The following is a 14,491-nucleotide window of genomic DNA, read 5'->3' on the forward strand; positions in this document are numbered from 1 at the left end:
AAGCTACTGGGGTAGAAGAGACACTACAATCTGACAGGAATTATTTGCCATTGCCATACTAATGTCATTCTACCCAGGAGTTTATGTCCTTTCTTACATGATCCTCTTTCCAAAGAGATCTGACCAACCACATAGTGCGAATTCTCTTCCTTATTCTAATCGCCTAAACAGGACACTCATGGAAAGTTAAGAAAGGCAGGAAAGAACAACAGGCAGACTGCCATTCACATGGCTGAGGATGATCTCCAGCCTCTCAATAGGACTACTCTGCACCTTTCCAATTCTTTTAGCAATCTCTACCAATCACTAGGCACAAGGCACAAAGAGTGCCCAGCCTCTGTGTGTCCTCTCGGGCAGCTATGGAGGCACCACAGTCTACTCACCACTTCATCCCCAAAGTCCCCATTGAAGCGTAGGGAGCTGGTCAGGTACTGGCTCTCTAGGCGACTCCTCAGCTCCTGCACCTGTTTCTTCAAGGTCTCCACTTCCTGCTGGTGGCCTGACTCAATCTGACGCAGGCGCTGTTGGATAGTGTCCGTGTATACAGGCATGCCATCGTCGTCCAGGTGGCTGCGGGAAGGCTGGTCAGGGCTGCCCGTTGTAGATGGCCTCCCCGGGTGGCTGTGCAGCCACTTGTGGTGCAAGTTCCTGGAGTGTAAGTGGGCAGAGCTGCAGCTTATGGCAGACAGCTGGCGGCTCAGTGAGTCCTTGCTCCTACCAGTCTCCCCATTGGTGCAGTGCCCGTTGGGGGTGGGGTGCTTCTGCAGAATGCTAAGCCCTGGGGGCTGCTCTAAAGCCTTATTTTCGGTCTCCAGGGCACCGTTGCACACAAGCCCCTCTTTACATTCGGCTAAAGGCAAGGCACAAGGAGAACTCATGGGGCTGTGGGTGCTGCCAGGGGAAGTCCTATGTACCACAGGTCCCACTTGGGGCCTCTCAGCTAGGCTCCTCTCTGAAGGCCGGGGCTCCGTGGCTTGAGGAAGTATGTCCTTGCCACTGAACCAGCCACTGTTTACCAGGCAAGGTCTATGATGGCCTTCAGGCCCACTTTCTGACTTGACTTGACCTTCCATTAACATGTCCATTGAACTGTCCATGTTTGGTCCTCTGGCCTCAAATGGGACTTGAGAAGGCAGCAGAGAACTTGACTGTGAGGTACCATACTCAACTTTTAGATCTACTGGGACTGGAAGAAATGCTTCCTCTGTATCTTCTGTGATAGCTCCTATTCGAAGCTGTTCCACAGGGACCTCCTGGGTACCTTCTCCCCTGGGAGACTCCTGGAGAGAACTAGGGAGAATACTGAGCCCACCCTGCTCCTCAGGAATATCCTGTGAGAACAGAGAAAGGCTACTGCCTGGATGGTTTGTCAGGGCAGCATCACCCAGTTCTGGTTCTTGAGGAAGGATAATGGCTAAGCCCTCTGGGGTCTTCCCCCTGATTTCCTTTTCTAAGAGAGTCTCCTCTTTGACCTCCTGCCTCTCAATGCTCCCTCTATGGGCAGGCTCCTCCATCCCGCTCTCCTCTTTGGTGGCCTCTTGCAAAATGTTCTCCATCTGCCCCTCAGCCACTCCAGCTGCAACAGATAGCTCAGCACCACCCAGCACTTTGGTTGGCTTCCCCAGGCTGTCAGGATCGAGAGGCTCCTCCCCAGGACCGGCGAGGCTGCTCAATTCCAGTGACCGCCGGTGCTCCTGCCACTTCTCATTCAGGCTCGGGTCACTGCTGCGCCGGCTGGCTAGAGGCACTGTGTTGTCGCAGGCTGTGGTCAGATTGTCAAATGATCTAGTCTTTGGTAGCCTAAACCAAAGAAGTTTGAGGATAATGAGAATCTGAGGCTGTTCAGAGGAGGTAGGAGACAATTGGTTTTAACAGGCAGTTGTTTCATAACTGGATTCACTGTAGCTATGACATCTCTAAAGTAAGGCTCAGACCACTAGAAAGGCAAAGTTCCTTGGATGGGCTCTTCTTCTAGTTTGCAAATTTCCTCTCAACCTCCAACCTCACACTCCTACATACAGACTAACAGCAAATACAATTTTAAAAAAAAAAGTAGGGGGTGCCTGGGGGACTCAGTCAGTTGGGCATCTAACTTCAGCCTGGGTGGTAACCTCATGGTTCATGGGGTCGAGCCCCGTGTTGGGCTCTGTGCTGACAGCTCAGAGCCTGGAGCCTGCTTCAGATTCTGGGTCTCCTTCTCTCTCTGCCCCTCCCCCATTCACGCTCTGTCTCTCTCAAAATTAAAATAAACATTTAAAAAAATTTTTAGGGATGCCTGGGTGGCTCAGTTGGTTAAGCGTCTGACTTCAGCTCAGGTCATGATCTCGCAGTCTGTGGGTTCAAGCTCCGCATCAGGCTCTGTGGTGACAGCTTGAGCCTGGAGCCTGCTTCAGATTCTGTGTCTCCCTCCCTCTATGCCCCTCCTTCACTCACACTCTGTCTCTCTCAAAAATAAGTAAACATTAAAAAATAAAAATAAAAAAATTTTTTAATAAATAAAAAGTTCATGATACTGCTCTGTTTCTCAACAAAATGAACAAAGGAAAGTAGCATTGCTGATTTTCTGCTATTACAATATTCTAAATTATTACTTGGCAGTCTGCATTCAATAAAATTAATTCTCATTTAGCAAAGCCAAACTTGCTATCTCCTTTCAAGCCCAAGAGAATAAATCATGACAGAAAGGCAGGAGCATAGAGCAGTGGCTGAAACCCAAGCCAGAAGGTCACAAGGAACCCAAAGGATCTGCTCCATCACTGAGAAACTTCTTGGTGCGTGTCCAGTACAATGTAGTGACAGGGCCCAATACCCTTCAAGGAAATGAGGCTCTTATGGCCTTGTAGCCTGAAACCCTATACCTTGCCTGAGAAACCCTCAGAGACCTAAGAGAGATGTGTGGAGTCAGACAAGCTCATGATCTCTGACCATGCCTTGGACATGTCTCAACACAGAAATAACACTGACGCAGGGCTTGAGGCCTTGGCATCAACCATGGACTCACCGGCTCAGAGGCGGATCATCAGGGCTGGTGCCAGGGGCTGGATATGGTGCACAGCTGTCATCCACAGGGGTAGACGGGGATGGGCAAGGCAGGTACACTGCACTCCAGAGCATCAGGTTACGCACGTGACATACAGGGTACAGCACCTGAGGAGAGAGCAGTGGGGGATACAGGCTTTAACAACTTCTAACAAGTCTTGAGAAATGAAGGAAGGTCAAAAACAATCACCAAGCTGTTCTTGCTTGCACCATCTGCATTTCTCATCTGAGAGCCTCTTGTGGGCATGAAAATAAAAAAGGATTTTTTTAGTATCTATTTCTCATTAATTGTTTCTTAGGATTCCCTTTACTGAATGACTAACTCTTTTATCAGCTCAATTTGTACCCTCATCCAGTGAGTCATTCCACTGGATGATGACTATTTCCTGGTACAAAAACGAAGCTTCAGAAGACACGGTCAAACCTGTTTTATAGGATCATTTAAATTAATCATGTGAAAAGAAGGGAATTTTCTTTCTGTATTGTTACTTCCCCAGTAGGCACAGTGAAGGAAAGAGAGAAGCAGTTAGCTTAAATCTTTTCTTTGACTATTTAAATGTAGTGAGAAGTATATTAACAGTCCAGCAAAGCAATATCACTTCTGGTTAGCCTCCTTTTGACTTCTTTAGAATTTAAGATGCATTCTGACAAAAGGAACATTGCCATTTATCAACACAGATGTGCGTGCCTCCTTTCCTCTGCTTAACAGAAGGTGTTCCTTTAAGGAACAAAATCTTAAAGGGCCTGCCAGTTCTCCATGTGAGCAGAAAATCACACAGACACACATGCTAATGTCATACACATTTTTCTGCTGAGACAGGAGCTGCAGTGGATATCATCACCTGATGACATTGGAAGGATGCTGGGGGCCTCTTGGCAGCTCCTTCTGAGCTATGAGGGGTATCCAGGGAACAACTTAAGTGTCTCTTCCACTTATTAGAACATGCTAGGAGAAAGGTAAGCTCTGACAGAGGTGCCAGTAAAGATTCGTGTCTGGAGTGGCAAAGCAGAGATGTGTATTAAATCAAACCAGCAGCAGTCAGAACTGCACCAGGAAACAAGCCTCTCTAGAGACAGAGGGGAAAAAAGTGGAACCAACCCACCCATAGACAACAGCGATGCCTTTGAGGAAATAGTCACTACTGAAAAAGACTCCCACATGCCACCATCCCCAAATCCCTTCTGATCAGAGAGGAAGGGCTGAAGGATACATACGGCTTCTGACTGAGAGGAATACAGTAGGTTTTTGAAAGCCTTGTTGCCTGCCCGAAGCAGCGACCACACAGAACACGTCCGCTCCTGAGTATGCTTTTCCCCTCTCTCCTTGGCATTGTTGCACAGGAATGTTCCAAATAGGCAGGAATAGGTATGTTGTACCAGTTTCACCTGTAGGAGTCCAAAATCAAGCAATCTTTGGGGGAAGTTTAGCCCTGCTGAGCCACCTTTCCCCAACATCCCTGAGAGCTGTTCAGAACTCACACTCGTTAAGGGTGGGGGAACCACATAAGCCACTCAAGAGCTGCTTTCTCACAACACCAATCCCAGAGCACCAACCCCAACCACTACCATTCCTGAGTCAAAAGAAACAAAGATCGTCGGCACACCCGTTCCTCTTGGACTTCCTGGCAACCAGTCTGGAAGTCCTAAGTTAACAGCCACACTCAGAAGCGACAGAACATATAAACTGGGTACAGGAGCAGGTCAGTGTGCAATCCAAGGCTGAACTAAGAACATACAACAACTTTTCACTCAACGGGTCATTCATGACGTTTCTATGAATCCTGGACAGGCAACTATCCTGCACTGATGGAGTTGGTTCTAGCTGTGGGGAAGGGGTGATCAATGCTGTGGACCACAATAAGGAAGGGCGAACAGAACAGGACACATGCAGGGCAGCAGGGGAAGGAAATGAGAGCAAGTGGATATCTGAGGAGATAATGCTCCAGGCAGAGGCAACAGCCAGGCACAATGGTCTTGAGGGGAGAGTGTGCTTGCAATTTCCAAGGAACAGAAGGAGGCCGAAGGATACTGCACAAGGAAGGGAATGGTAGGAAATGAATGCAGATGAGTAACTTCTAGGACAGCTCTGCAGGCCACTTTAAGAACTGTGACTTTGGGGCGACTGGGTGGCTCAGTCGGTTAAGCATCTGACTGGGCTCAGGTCATGATCTCAAGGTTCGTGGGTTCAAGCCCCACATCAGGCTCTGTGCTGACAGCCAGCTCAGAGTCTGGAGACTGTTTCAGATTCTGTGTCTCCCTCTCTCTCTAACCTTCCCCTGCTTATGCTGTGTCTCTTTCTCTCTCTCTCTCTCAGAAATAAATAAAACATTTTAAAAAAATGTTTTTAAGAAAGGTAAATAAACATTAAAAAATTTAAAAAAAAGAGAACTGTGACTTTTACTATGTGTGAAATGGGAAGTCTATGGAGGTTTCTGAGTAGGCGAATGATGTGGTCTGAATTATGTTTTAGAAGGATCCCTCTGGCTGCTGGGTTGACTCTCTCAAATTGAGGGAGACAGTGGTAACTTGGACCAGTGTGGGAACAGTGAAGACGGCAAGAAGTAATCAGGTTTTAGACAGATTTTGGAAGCAAAGCTGCAGAATCTGCTGACAGACTGAACATGGAGTATGAAAGAGAGGAGAAACTTGCCTTACAAGTTTCTGCCCTAAATAAACAGGATTGAGTTGCCACTTGGTAAGGCGGAAGATCTCTTGGAAGATCAGGTTTGGGGGTAGGGAGATATGGAAATCAAGAATCAAGTTTTGAACAGGTAAAGTCTGAAATATAATTAGGACATCCATGTAGAGGTACTGAGCAGTCACAGTTAAATATTTAAGTCTGGAGTTAGTGGAGAGATCTGAGCTGAAGACATTATTATAAATGTGGGAATTATAGAGAGCAATCAGACCTGGCAGAATGGATGAAATCCCCCAAGAGGCAGTAAGATACAGAAGCACTTTGGAGGCTGAGCCCTGAAGCATTCCAACATTCAGCAGTGGGAAGAACCAGCATAGCACAGGAGACAGAACAGCTGGTGAGGCAGAGAAGAAATGAGGGAGAGTTTGTGCTGGGAATCAACTTAAAGGGTTTTAAGACCGATGTGATTACACAGTGCCAAACAGTAAAATGAAGACAGTCTAAGATATAAACTTCCAATTATAAAATAAGTCACTGAGATGTAATGCACAGCATGGTGACCATAACTAATAATACTCTATTGCATATTTGAAAGTTACTAAGGGAGTAGAGGTCTTGAAAGTTCTCATCATTAAGAAAAAAATGTGTGTGGTGACTGATGTTAACAACTTATTGTGATCATTTTATAATATATAAATACTGAATTATTATATCGTATACCTGAAATTAATATTATATTGTCAACTATACCACAATAAAAAAATATTCTTCACAAGATGAAACTGAGAGCCGATTAATGGATTAGCAACATGAAGGTCACAGTTCTGGTAAACTGGTGGGGTGAATATCTGACTATAGCAAGTTTAAGAGAAAATAAGAAAAAAGGAATTTGAGACAGTAAATGCAGAAGACTTGAGGAGCTCTGTCATGAAGAAATGAAATGAGATGAACAGCTGGCAAGAGATGCAAGGCTGAGAAAGGGTTTTGAGGAGATGGGAGGCACTAGGCTATGTTTATGTATTAATGGCAACAATGCAGTTGTAGAGACGGCAAGGGTGGTGCCATGCAGCCAAGCACAGGCAGTGGGAGCTGGTGCAGCAGTGGAGGGAGGTGCTGGAACAGGGCAAGGACAGGGAGCTCTCTGTCAAAAGAGTGGGCAGCAAGTATGGGACACACACAGGGGGGTTGGCAGATGGACCAGAGAGAAAAGATATGCCATTCTTTTTTTTTTCTTTTAAAGATTTTATCTTTAAGTAATCTCTACATTCAAGGTGGGACTTGAACTTACAACCCCAAGATCAGTCATGCTCCACCGACTGAGCCAGCCTAGCACCCCTATTATTTCTAACTACTTAGGACTTCTATCATCTATTTTTTTCCCTCCCTCTGCCCCATTATCGACTTTTAAAGCTAAGTTTAGGGATGCCTAACTGGCTCAGTTGGCTGAGCATCTGACTTCGGCTCAGGTCATGCATTGTCTTACAGTTCGTGGGTTGGAGCCTTGCATAGGGCTGTATGCTGACGGTATGGAGCCTGTTTGGGATTTTTCTCTCTCTCTCCCCCCGCCTCACTCTCTCCCCTCCCCCACTTACACTCTTTCTCTCAAAATAAATAATAAACTTTAAAAAATAAAAGCTAAGTTTAAAACAACACAGAGACTTGGGGCACCTGGATGGCTCAGTCAGTTATGTGTCTGGCTTTGGCTCAGGTCATGATCTAAGGTTTGTAAGTTCAAGCCCCGCGTCAGGCTCTGGGCTGAGCGCTCAGAGCCTGGAGCCTGCTTTGGATTCTGTGTCTCCCTCTTTCTCTGCCCACCCCNTCTCTCTCAAAAATGAATAAACATTTTTTAAAAATTAAAAAAAAAACACAAAGATTTTATGTAAACCTAACACACCTGGATCCACTGAATAAACACACACTTTTGCTGTTTTTAATTAAAAATGAGAGAAAGAATAGCTCCTTATTAAATTCTAAAAAGGATGCACCGTTTCATGTAAAAACTAGTTCACTAATATCTGCATTGACACCCCCATTTTAGAAAGTCCCCAAAATGAAGAATCACAAGCCCAAACTCACAAGGAATGCTTCATTGAACTCAAAAGAGCAAGGAAATTGCCTCTGAAGCTGATGAACGCAGTCAAGCCACTGCAGAAACACTGGGCAGCGTTCGTTCAGATCATCTGAGTTCTCCCCATGACCACACCGGTCAGCAAACTTATGTCCAAAATCCAGCCACTCCATCTCCACGAGGACCTGGAAACCCTGCAAGGAGAGACCATTTGTGGTTGTCTGTCGAGCTTATGATAGTCTTGAGCCTGTCAGGACTAAAAGCAGTAATCCCTTTTAACAAGCTCCCAGTAGGGCCAATAGAAGCCCCTGACCCAGCCCCATGACACACAAGGTTAGGCCAATTTTCCACTCCCCTCAACTCTATTCCATAATCATCAAAAGGGTACTAAGCATTTATCTAAGCCTTTCTTGAGTCTACACTTTTTAGCATCTTTCATTCACTATACAAAAGCCACATTTTTTTCTAATTTTTTTTAAGTTCTGTATTTTGTGCTAAACTTACAAAGTATTGTTTCTAAAATCTTTCCCCACTCCAGATTTACATCTACTTTAAGGCACTTATGGTTTTCCTTACATCTCTAACCCAACATGTGGTTCTTTCAGAGAAGGGCTCTTTCTTCACAGAACACTGTAGTGATATCTGGACCCATTATTACCATAATAAGCATGTCAAGATCCTTTTACAGAAGCCCCATTTTCCTGGAGTCGCTAAAACTTTTCCAAGGAGATAGACTGCAAAGGAAAACGTATCTGTATTCTTAATACTTTGTTATCCATAATCTGCTCCATTTTATAAGGCACAAGAACTGTGGCAGGCACCACTACAAGTGAGCTCAAGGTAAAGGAGCAAAGATTTAAAAACAAATTTCACTTTCTTTAGACTTAACTACCAAGACCAAAACTGGTTATAAAACCCTCTGAGGTTTCCCCCACTTGTAGTGAAGTACCAAATCCTACTCTTTGGATGCACCCACCTCTATGGTACGATAATAAGGATCCAGCAAGAGCTTAGCCAATGCCACAATTTGGGGAGTGCGGTCCCAGCCATCTGAGCAATGTGCTAGTACCGGCCGCTGATCACGATCCACAGCGTGCACTACCAGAAGTGCTGACTTCAGAAGCACAGACAAGTGATGGAGCCATTTTGTGCTTTCAAGAGCTGAGAGCCAACTATAAAAATAAAAACAGAAGGGGATAAGGAAGGGCACCTGGGTGGCTCAGTCAGTTGAGCATCTGACTCCTGATTTCAGCTCAGGTCATGATCCCAGAGTCATGGAATCAAGCCCCACATCAGGCTCCACACTGATTCTAGCTCTCCCTCTGCTCCCACCCCTCATGTGTGCTCATTCTCTTTCTCCAAAAAAAAAAAAAAAAAAGGGGGTGGGATGAGGAAATCCTGATTTACTGCATCATACCAAACAGCCGTGAAATTAAGAAGCAATTTCCAAAGATTTTTCCCTCCAAATAAAACACTGCCAAAATAAAACAATCTCTGTCTTTTACAAAGCATGTACAAAGATGAGGCTTAAGCCCTACCATGCAATAGAGGACAGCTTCAGAAACAGGACAATAACAGGAATTTTGTTCCAGAAAACTTATGTCTAATTTTTACAATTAACATTTAATATTTCTCAGTCCATAGTAGTTATATATCCAGTATAAGAAGAGTAGTTCTTTCTGGAGTTTTCTTCTGAAGGAAATGTAGCTACTTCAGACATTGTAAAACAAAAAGTACTTACATTTAATGATCAGCAACTATACCCAACAAGCTCTCAAAAAACGTGTGTGTGTGTGTGTGTGTAATAAAGTATATATGTGTATATATATATAAATACAGCATACATTACTACACTAATGTATTTGATACATGGTATTACTGGACTTAATGTAATACAGACTTCATTCAGCACGGATCCAGAAGAACCTTCTTTTGAAAAGACCTTGAGGAGATACCTGATCCCAAGAGTTACTGCTTGGGAGTAATCACAAGCTGATTACACTTGTTTTTTAACTTGTTTTTTTAAATGTTTCTGACATTTTGTTTCTTATGCCCTGTCATGAATTCCACTCCTTACATCCCCACCCCCCAAAAGCTCTGATTTCTCCAAAATGTGATCAGATTTGTAGTTAAGATGGCAGTCTAGCCCTTCCAACACTAACTCAAAGAAGGGAATAAATACTTCTGTCAGGGGACTCTGAGAAGCTTTCTGCCAACACTAGGCAAGAACATGCCTATACTCCACTATCAGCCAACCAAGGAAGCTCTGAGAGACTCCACACTCCTTGCCTGATTCCTAAACTGGAGCAGAAACAATGCTCTAGCTAGCCCTCCACAGCCTCCAACAAGTGTGGAGAGGCTTGCTTATAGCTGATCTCACCAATGCTAGGGCTTCTTCTTACCCACAAGGGAGGCTTCAGTACTGCCTTATGACTTGCTGCCAAAAAAACAGGCAAAGCATTACCTCTTCCTTAATAAAATTCCCAGACATTCCTTTGGACCAGGTATAGGCCAATTACATCTTTTTGACTCTGAGTTTAAAAAACAGCTTTTAAAGAAAGAATTTTAAAATGCAGATATTTGAGATGAGGTAGTGTTGACTCTATCCCTTTCATTTTATAAATAGGAAAACTGATACCCACAGTAATTAAGCCACTTGGCCAAAGTCACAGAGTCAATTAGTGGCAGATCTTGTGAGTCCTCAACCATACTCTTTCAGTGCCCCACCTTTGGGGATGAGAGTACTGCTAGCCAGGTTCTGTAAATGTATAGCAAATATAAGCTGCTAATCCCCAAAGCAGAGCAGCATACTCATTTCTTTGCTCAGGCTTTTCCCCAAGGACAACTGCTTCACCCTCTGGGTTTTTTCCAACTGTGATAAATTTAATCATTTGCTACCAGGAGTTAGTACAAGTGGTTCGGGCAGCCATTTGGGTGAATAAATCAAAGACTTCTGTAAAACTTGATGTGATCAGGAGATCTGCTGGATACAACCCAGGGAAATAGCTATGGGCTCCAACACAAAGAAAAGAGAAAATTCTGTTTTCTCTGGCACCATTTCTGGCTTCCTAAAATAGTAAAACAGAGGCTTTTAAATATTTATTGTCCACATTTGTTTTACAGAGCATTCCTGCTAATTTATCTCATATTCATTCAATAATCAGTTCCCTTAGAAGGCATGGGGATGTTAATTCATCTATCTCACTGCAAAGGCCAGCCATTCGTTTTTTTGTTTTGTTTTGTTTTTAAATTTTTTTTTAATGCTTTTTTATTTATTTCTAGGAGAGAGAGAGAGAGAGAGACAGCGTGAGCAGGGGAGGGTCAGAGAGAGAGGGAGTCACAGACTCTGAAACAGGCTCCAGGCTCTGAGCCGGGAGTGAGCACAGAGCCCGACACGGGGCTCAAACCCACGAAGCGCAAGATCATGACCTAAGCGAAAGTCGGACGCTTAACCGACTAAGCCACCCAGGTGCCCCCAGCCATTCATTTTTAATAAGCAATAAAAATCTGGTAATACTCTTAGTAAATAAGAGGTAGTTTAGGAATCAGAAACAAATGTAAAAGGAACTCACCTAACATCAAGTTTAAAGACAGCTTAACACTTTTTAGAACATGATGAATAAACTTTGACTCTTCAAAGTAAAGCATCCCACCCAGCTTAAGGCAGGTTAGTGTCACTCCAAGATGTCAAAAACTAAAGAATTAAAAATAAGCCAAAAACAATGTAGAAGAGAAGGAAGAGGTCTCAAGAAAAACAAGAAGGCAGTGCTTTTCTGAGGACTGAGATCTGTTCTGTGCTCCACATCTTTACACCTTTTGAAGGGCTAGATTTTTCTCCAGCATCTCCTTTGTGTGGTTGTGCTCCTAATACAGAAAGGAGAATGCCCACAGAGACTGAAAGTCAAACTGAACTGTATTAAGAAACAGTAGAAAAGACACCTCCAAACTCATTTTAAAAAAAAGCAATGCAAAATTAAAGCTAAGGCCAAGGTCTTACTTTCCCGGATCAGGCATCTGTGTGCACAACAACCGCAGAGACTGAAAACTCCTCCGAATTGAATGAATATTTGCCATCCCCATAAACACTACTTCACAGTTCGGGTAATACTCTGCAGAGAACAACAGTAAAGAGAAGAAAAATATGTTGAATTTAAAGCCCACATGGCCAAATTTAAAAGCAGCAAACTGGCTATAAAACAAACCCACTACAGCTGCTGACTAATGAAACTGCAATGTTCTGATGCCTATTAGTCCAGTCCTTTATGACAGAAAACGGTGCTTGAATTTTAGCTGTTTTCACAGAAAGGAAGATTAGATTTGTGACGATATAGACATAAAACAAGCTCTTATTTTTTTTAAAGAAAGATCTACATCCTTCCATCTGACCTCAGGTTTACTTCTGGGGCCATTTCTAACTTGTTGCTCTGGAACTTCTTTGAAAAGAACCTGGCAGAACAATGTGTTTTATGCATTCAAATTTCACCTTGGTACAACTGCTTTTAATTTCCAGTTTAGACCACATCTGAATAAGGAGCTTGGTGCTACTACTTGCTCCCTCAGCACACATCTAGCACTGAAGGGATCCCTTCCTGGAGAAAGCCAGCATTCAAACAGTAGGGATGCTATAGGTCAGGACAGAGGTGCTTTGCTAGCATTCAGTATTTACTGCTTCTATTCCCACCTCAGGTTTTCTAAGTAGAAGCCATGTGAGAGTTTCCTGTGATGTCAGTGATGAGGAAACTCACCGTCAAAGCCAACAAAAAGCTTTTAGAAGGCTGAGAAACTGAGCAACTTGCAAACATGAACAGGCCTTATTACAGGGGAGGATTTACTTTTTTTTTTTTTTTAAATATCACTTAAAGGTTGGAAAAATAACTGACTAATTGGTTTCAATGCACCTCATCCTCCATTTCTTCCCTGAAAAGAAACTACAGTGTTAAGAATCCAAACAGCTCTTGCTCTCTCAAGACAGGCTGAGGAACTTGGTTTGCCATTCATTTCAAAGTGAGAACTAAGGCCCAATTGGGCATTGGCTGAACTCACAAGAACAGAGTGTTATGGGACAGAGCACTGTACACCTCACCTGGGCATTCACAACCTCCTCCTTTGGCTCGGTTTGCCACAGCTGCTGCATAGGAGCGTGCATCCAAGATCAACAGCTTCTGCGGTTGGATGGCTAAACTTTCTGCTCCTGAAGCATTTGACAGAGAAGAATCTAGGAACATCAGGAGCAGGGATGAAAAACTGAATGAACCCATCTTCCAGAATTGAATTATAATAATAGAACAAACAAAACCTCAATTAAGTGAAACCCACCTAACAAGAACCCTTAATACACAGGACTTCTCCCTATAACCTCCTTTCTTTCATTTCTACATGTGTATTCCTGTAACGAAGGCTAGTGTCTCCTGCCATGGTCTGAAGACACTCCAGGTCCCTTATCACATATATACTCTGTTCTTGTCACAGTGACAAGAAAGACAACCAACACTCCAGTCCTCTTAAGCCAAGTCTTAAAGAGTCTTCTGGTTCTCTGTCAAGATGTGTGACTCCTGAAATAGTTCCATCAATTAAAGCTTCACCTGCTCTCTCCTATGAAACAAATTCTATGTCTTACAAGGAAAAGGCCATTTCAAGAAAAAGTTCTCACAGATACTATAAAAATTGCTGCCATTGGTCCAGGGAACAACTTACCAAACTCCACATCAGAAAGGTCTCCTGCATTTGGAAAGTCTCGAGAACTGTTCCTAGTTGACAGCTTGCTGCCACTTGATCGGGAATCAGAGGCACAAGCTTTGGCTACTGACTGTACCAGATGCTCATCATCGGCATTTCGCCAGCCCCACCAGCTGACCTCCGGCTGTCCACAGCGGGCAATGACAGCCCCATTGCTCTGGTGCCTGCGCAAGGAACAAGAAACAACAACTATACCCATCTCAGTGGCCCCATTCAGATGTTCTGTGCTCACATGAAAAGTAAGGTAGTAGATTTTAAATGCATTAATGAAAAGCTTGAATATAGGTAAGTGATGTAAAGTTTAGCTTTAAGTCATATAAGGGCAGAAATCTTCTACAGCAACAGGAACAAATAACAAAACCTATCTGGCTCTTTCTCCAATATTATACAAAAGTTTAAAGACTTTTGTAGAGTTACTAACAAAATAGTAAATGTGTACTCTTAGAAAAACAAATATTCATAAAGTAAATGTTTGAGTCTTCAAATTTATTTTTGTAAAATCAGGTAAGAAATAATCTGCAAATACTACACTAATTCGGCTACTCAATAATGAAATCCTAATCTCTCCTTTTTAATACTGCCCCTGAGGGGCACCTTCGGCTCAAGTCATGACCTCATGGTTCATGGGTTTGAGCCCTGCATCGGGCTCTGTGCTGACACCTAGCTCAGAGCCTAGAGCCTGTTTCAGATTGTGTGTGTGTGTTTGTGTGTGTGTGTCTGTCTGTCTGTCTCTCTCTCTCAGAAATAAGTAAAACGTTAAAAAAAATAATAATACTGCCCCTGAAAACCCTGGCATAACAGACGCTGAAACAGAAAAATTTGTTTTCACACCAACTTCTAAGGGCCTACTGCAGCAACGATGCACTATGGCTGACTTTGGGGATTCTTTTCAAAACAAGATCCCACCTTTGGGACTCAAACACTTACCTGACCCACAGTGGACTACTCTACAAAATCCCCTGAGATTTCATGACTCACAAACTGCTTTTATTATAGGCAGATAGCTCAAT

General features: G+C 43.6%; 1 protein-coding gene across 6 annotated transcripts in view; it reads right to left on the bottom strand.

The window, feature by feature from the left end:
• MTMR3 (myotubularin related protein 3) overlaps nucleotides 1–14,491 on the bottom strand; it is a 141,823-nt gene that overhangs the window by 6,886 nt on the left and 120,446 nt on the right. For all 6 annotated transcript variants that reach the window (XM_077761619.1, XM_077761620.1, XM_077761621.1 and 3 more), the window contains 8 exons: nucleotides 13,440–13,645; nucleotides 12,829–12,960; nucleotides 11,743–11,854; nucleotides 8,722–8,917; nucleotides 7,754–7,939; nucleotides 4,255–4,425; nucleotides 3,002–3,147; nucleotides 384–1,800 (listed from right to left, as the gene is read on the bottom strand). In XM_077761619.1, coding sequence (XP_077617745.1) covers nucleotides 384–1,800; nucleotides 3,002–3,147; nucleotides 4,255–4,425; nucleotides 7,754–7,939; nucleotides 8,722–8,917; nucleotides 11,743–11,854; nucleotides 12,829–12,960; nucleotides 13,440–13,645 — 2,566 coding nt within the window. The remainder of the gene's footprint in view (nucleotides 1–383; nucleotides 1,801–3,001; nucleotides 3,148–4,254; nucleotides 4,426–7,753; nucleotides 7,940–8,721; nucleotides 8,918–11,742; nucleotides 11,855–12,828; nucleotides 12,961–13,439; nucleotides 13,646–14,491) is intronic.

This window comes from Crocuta crocuta, unplaced genomic scaffold (assembly GCF_008692635.1).
Source record: "Crocuta crocuta isolate KB4526 unplaced genomic scaffold, BGI_CrCroc_1.0 scaffold348, whole genome shotgun sequence".
Lineage (NCBI taxonomy): Eukaryota > Metazoa > Chordata > Mammalia > Carnivora > Hyaenidae > Crocuta > Crocuta crocuta.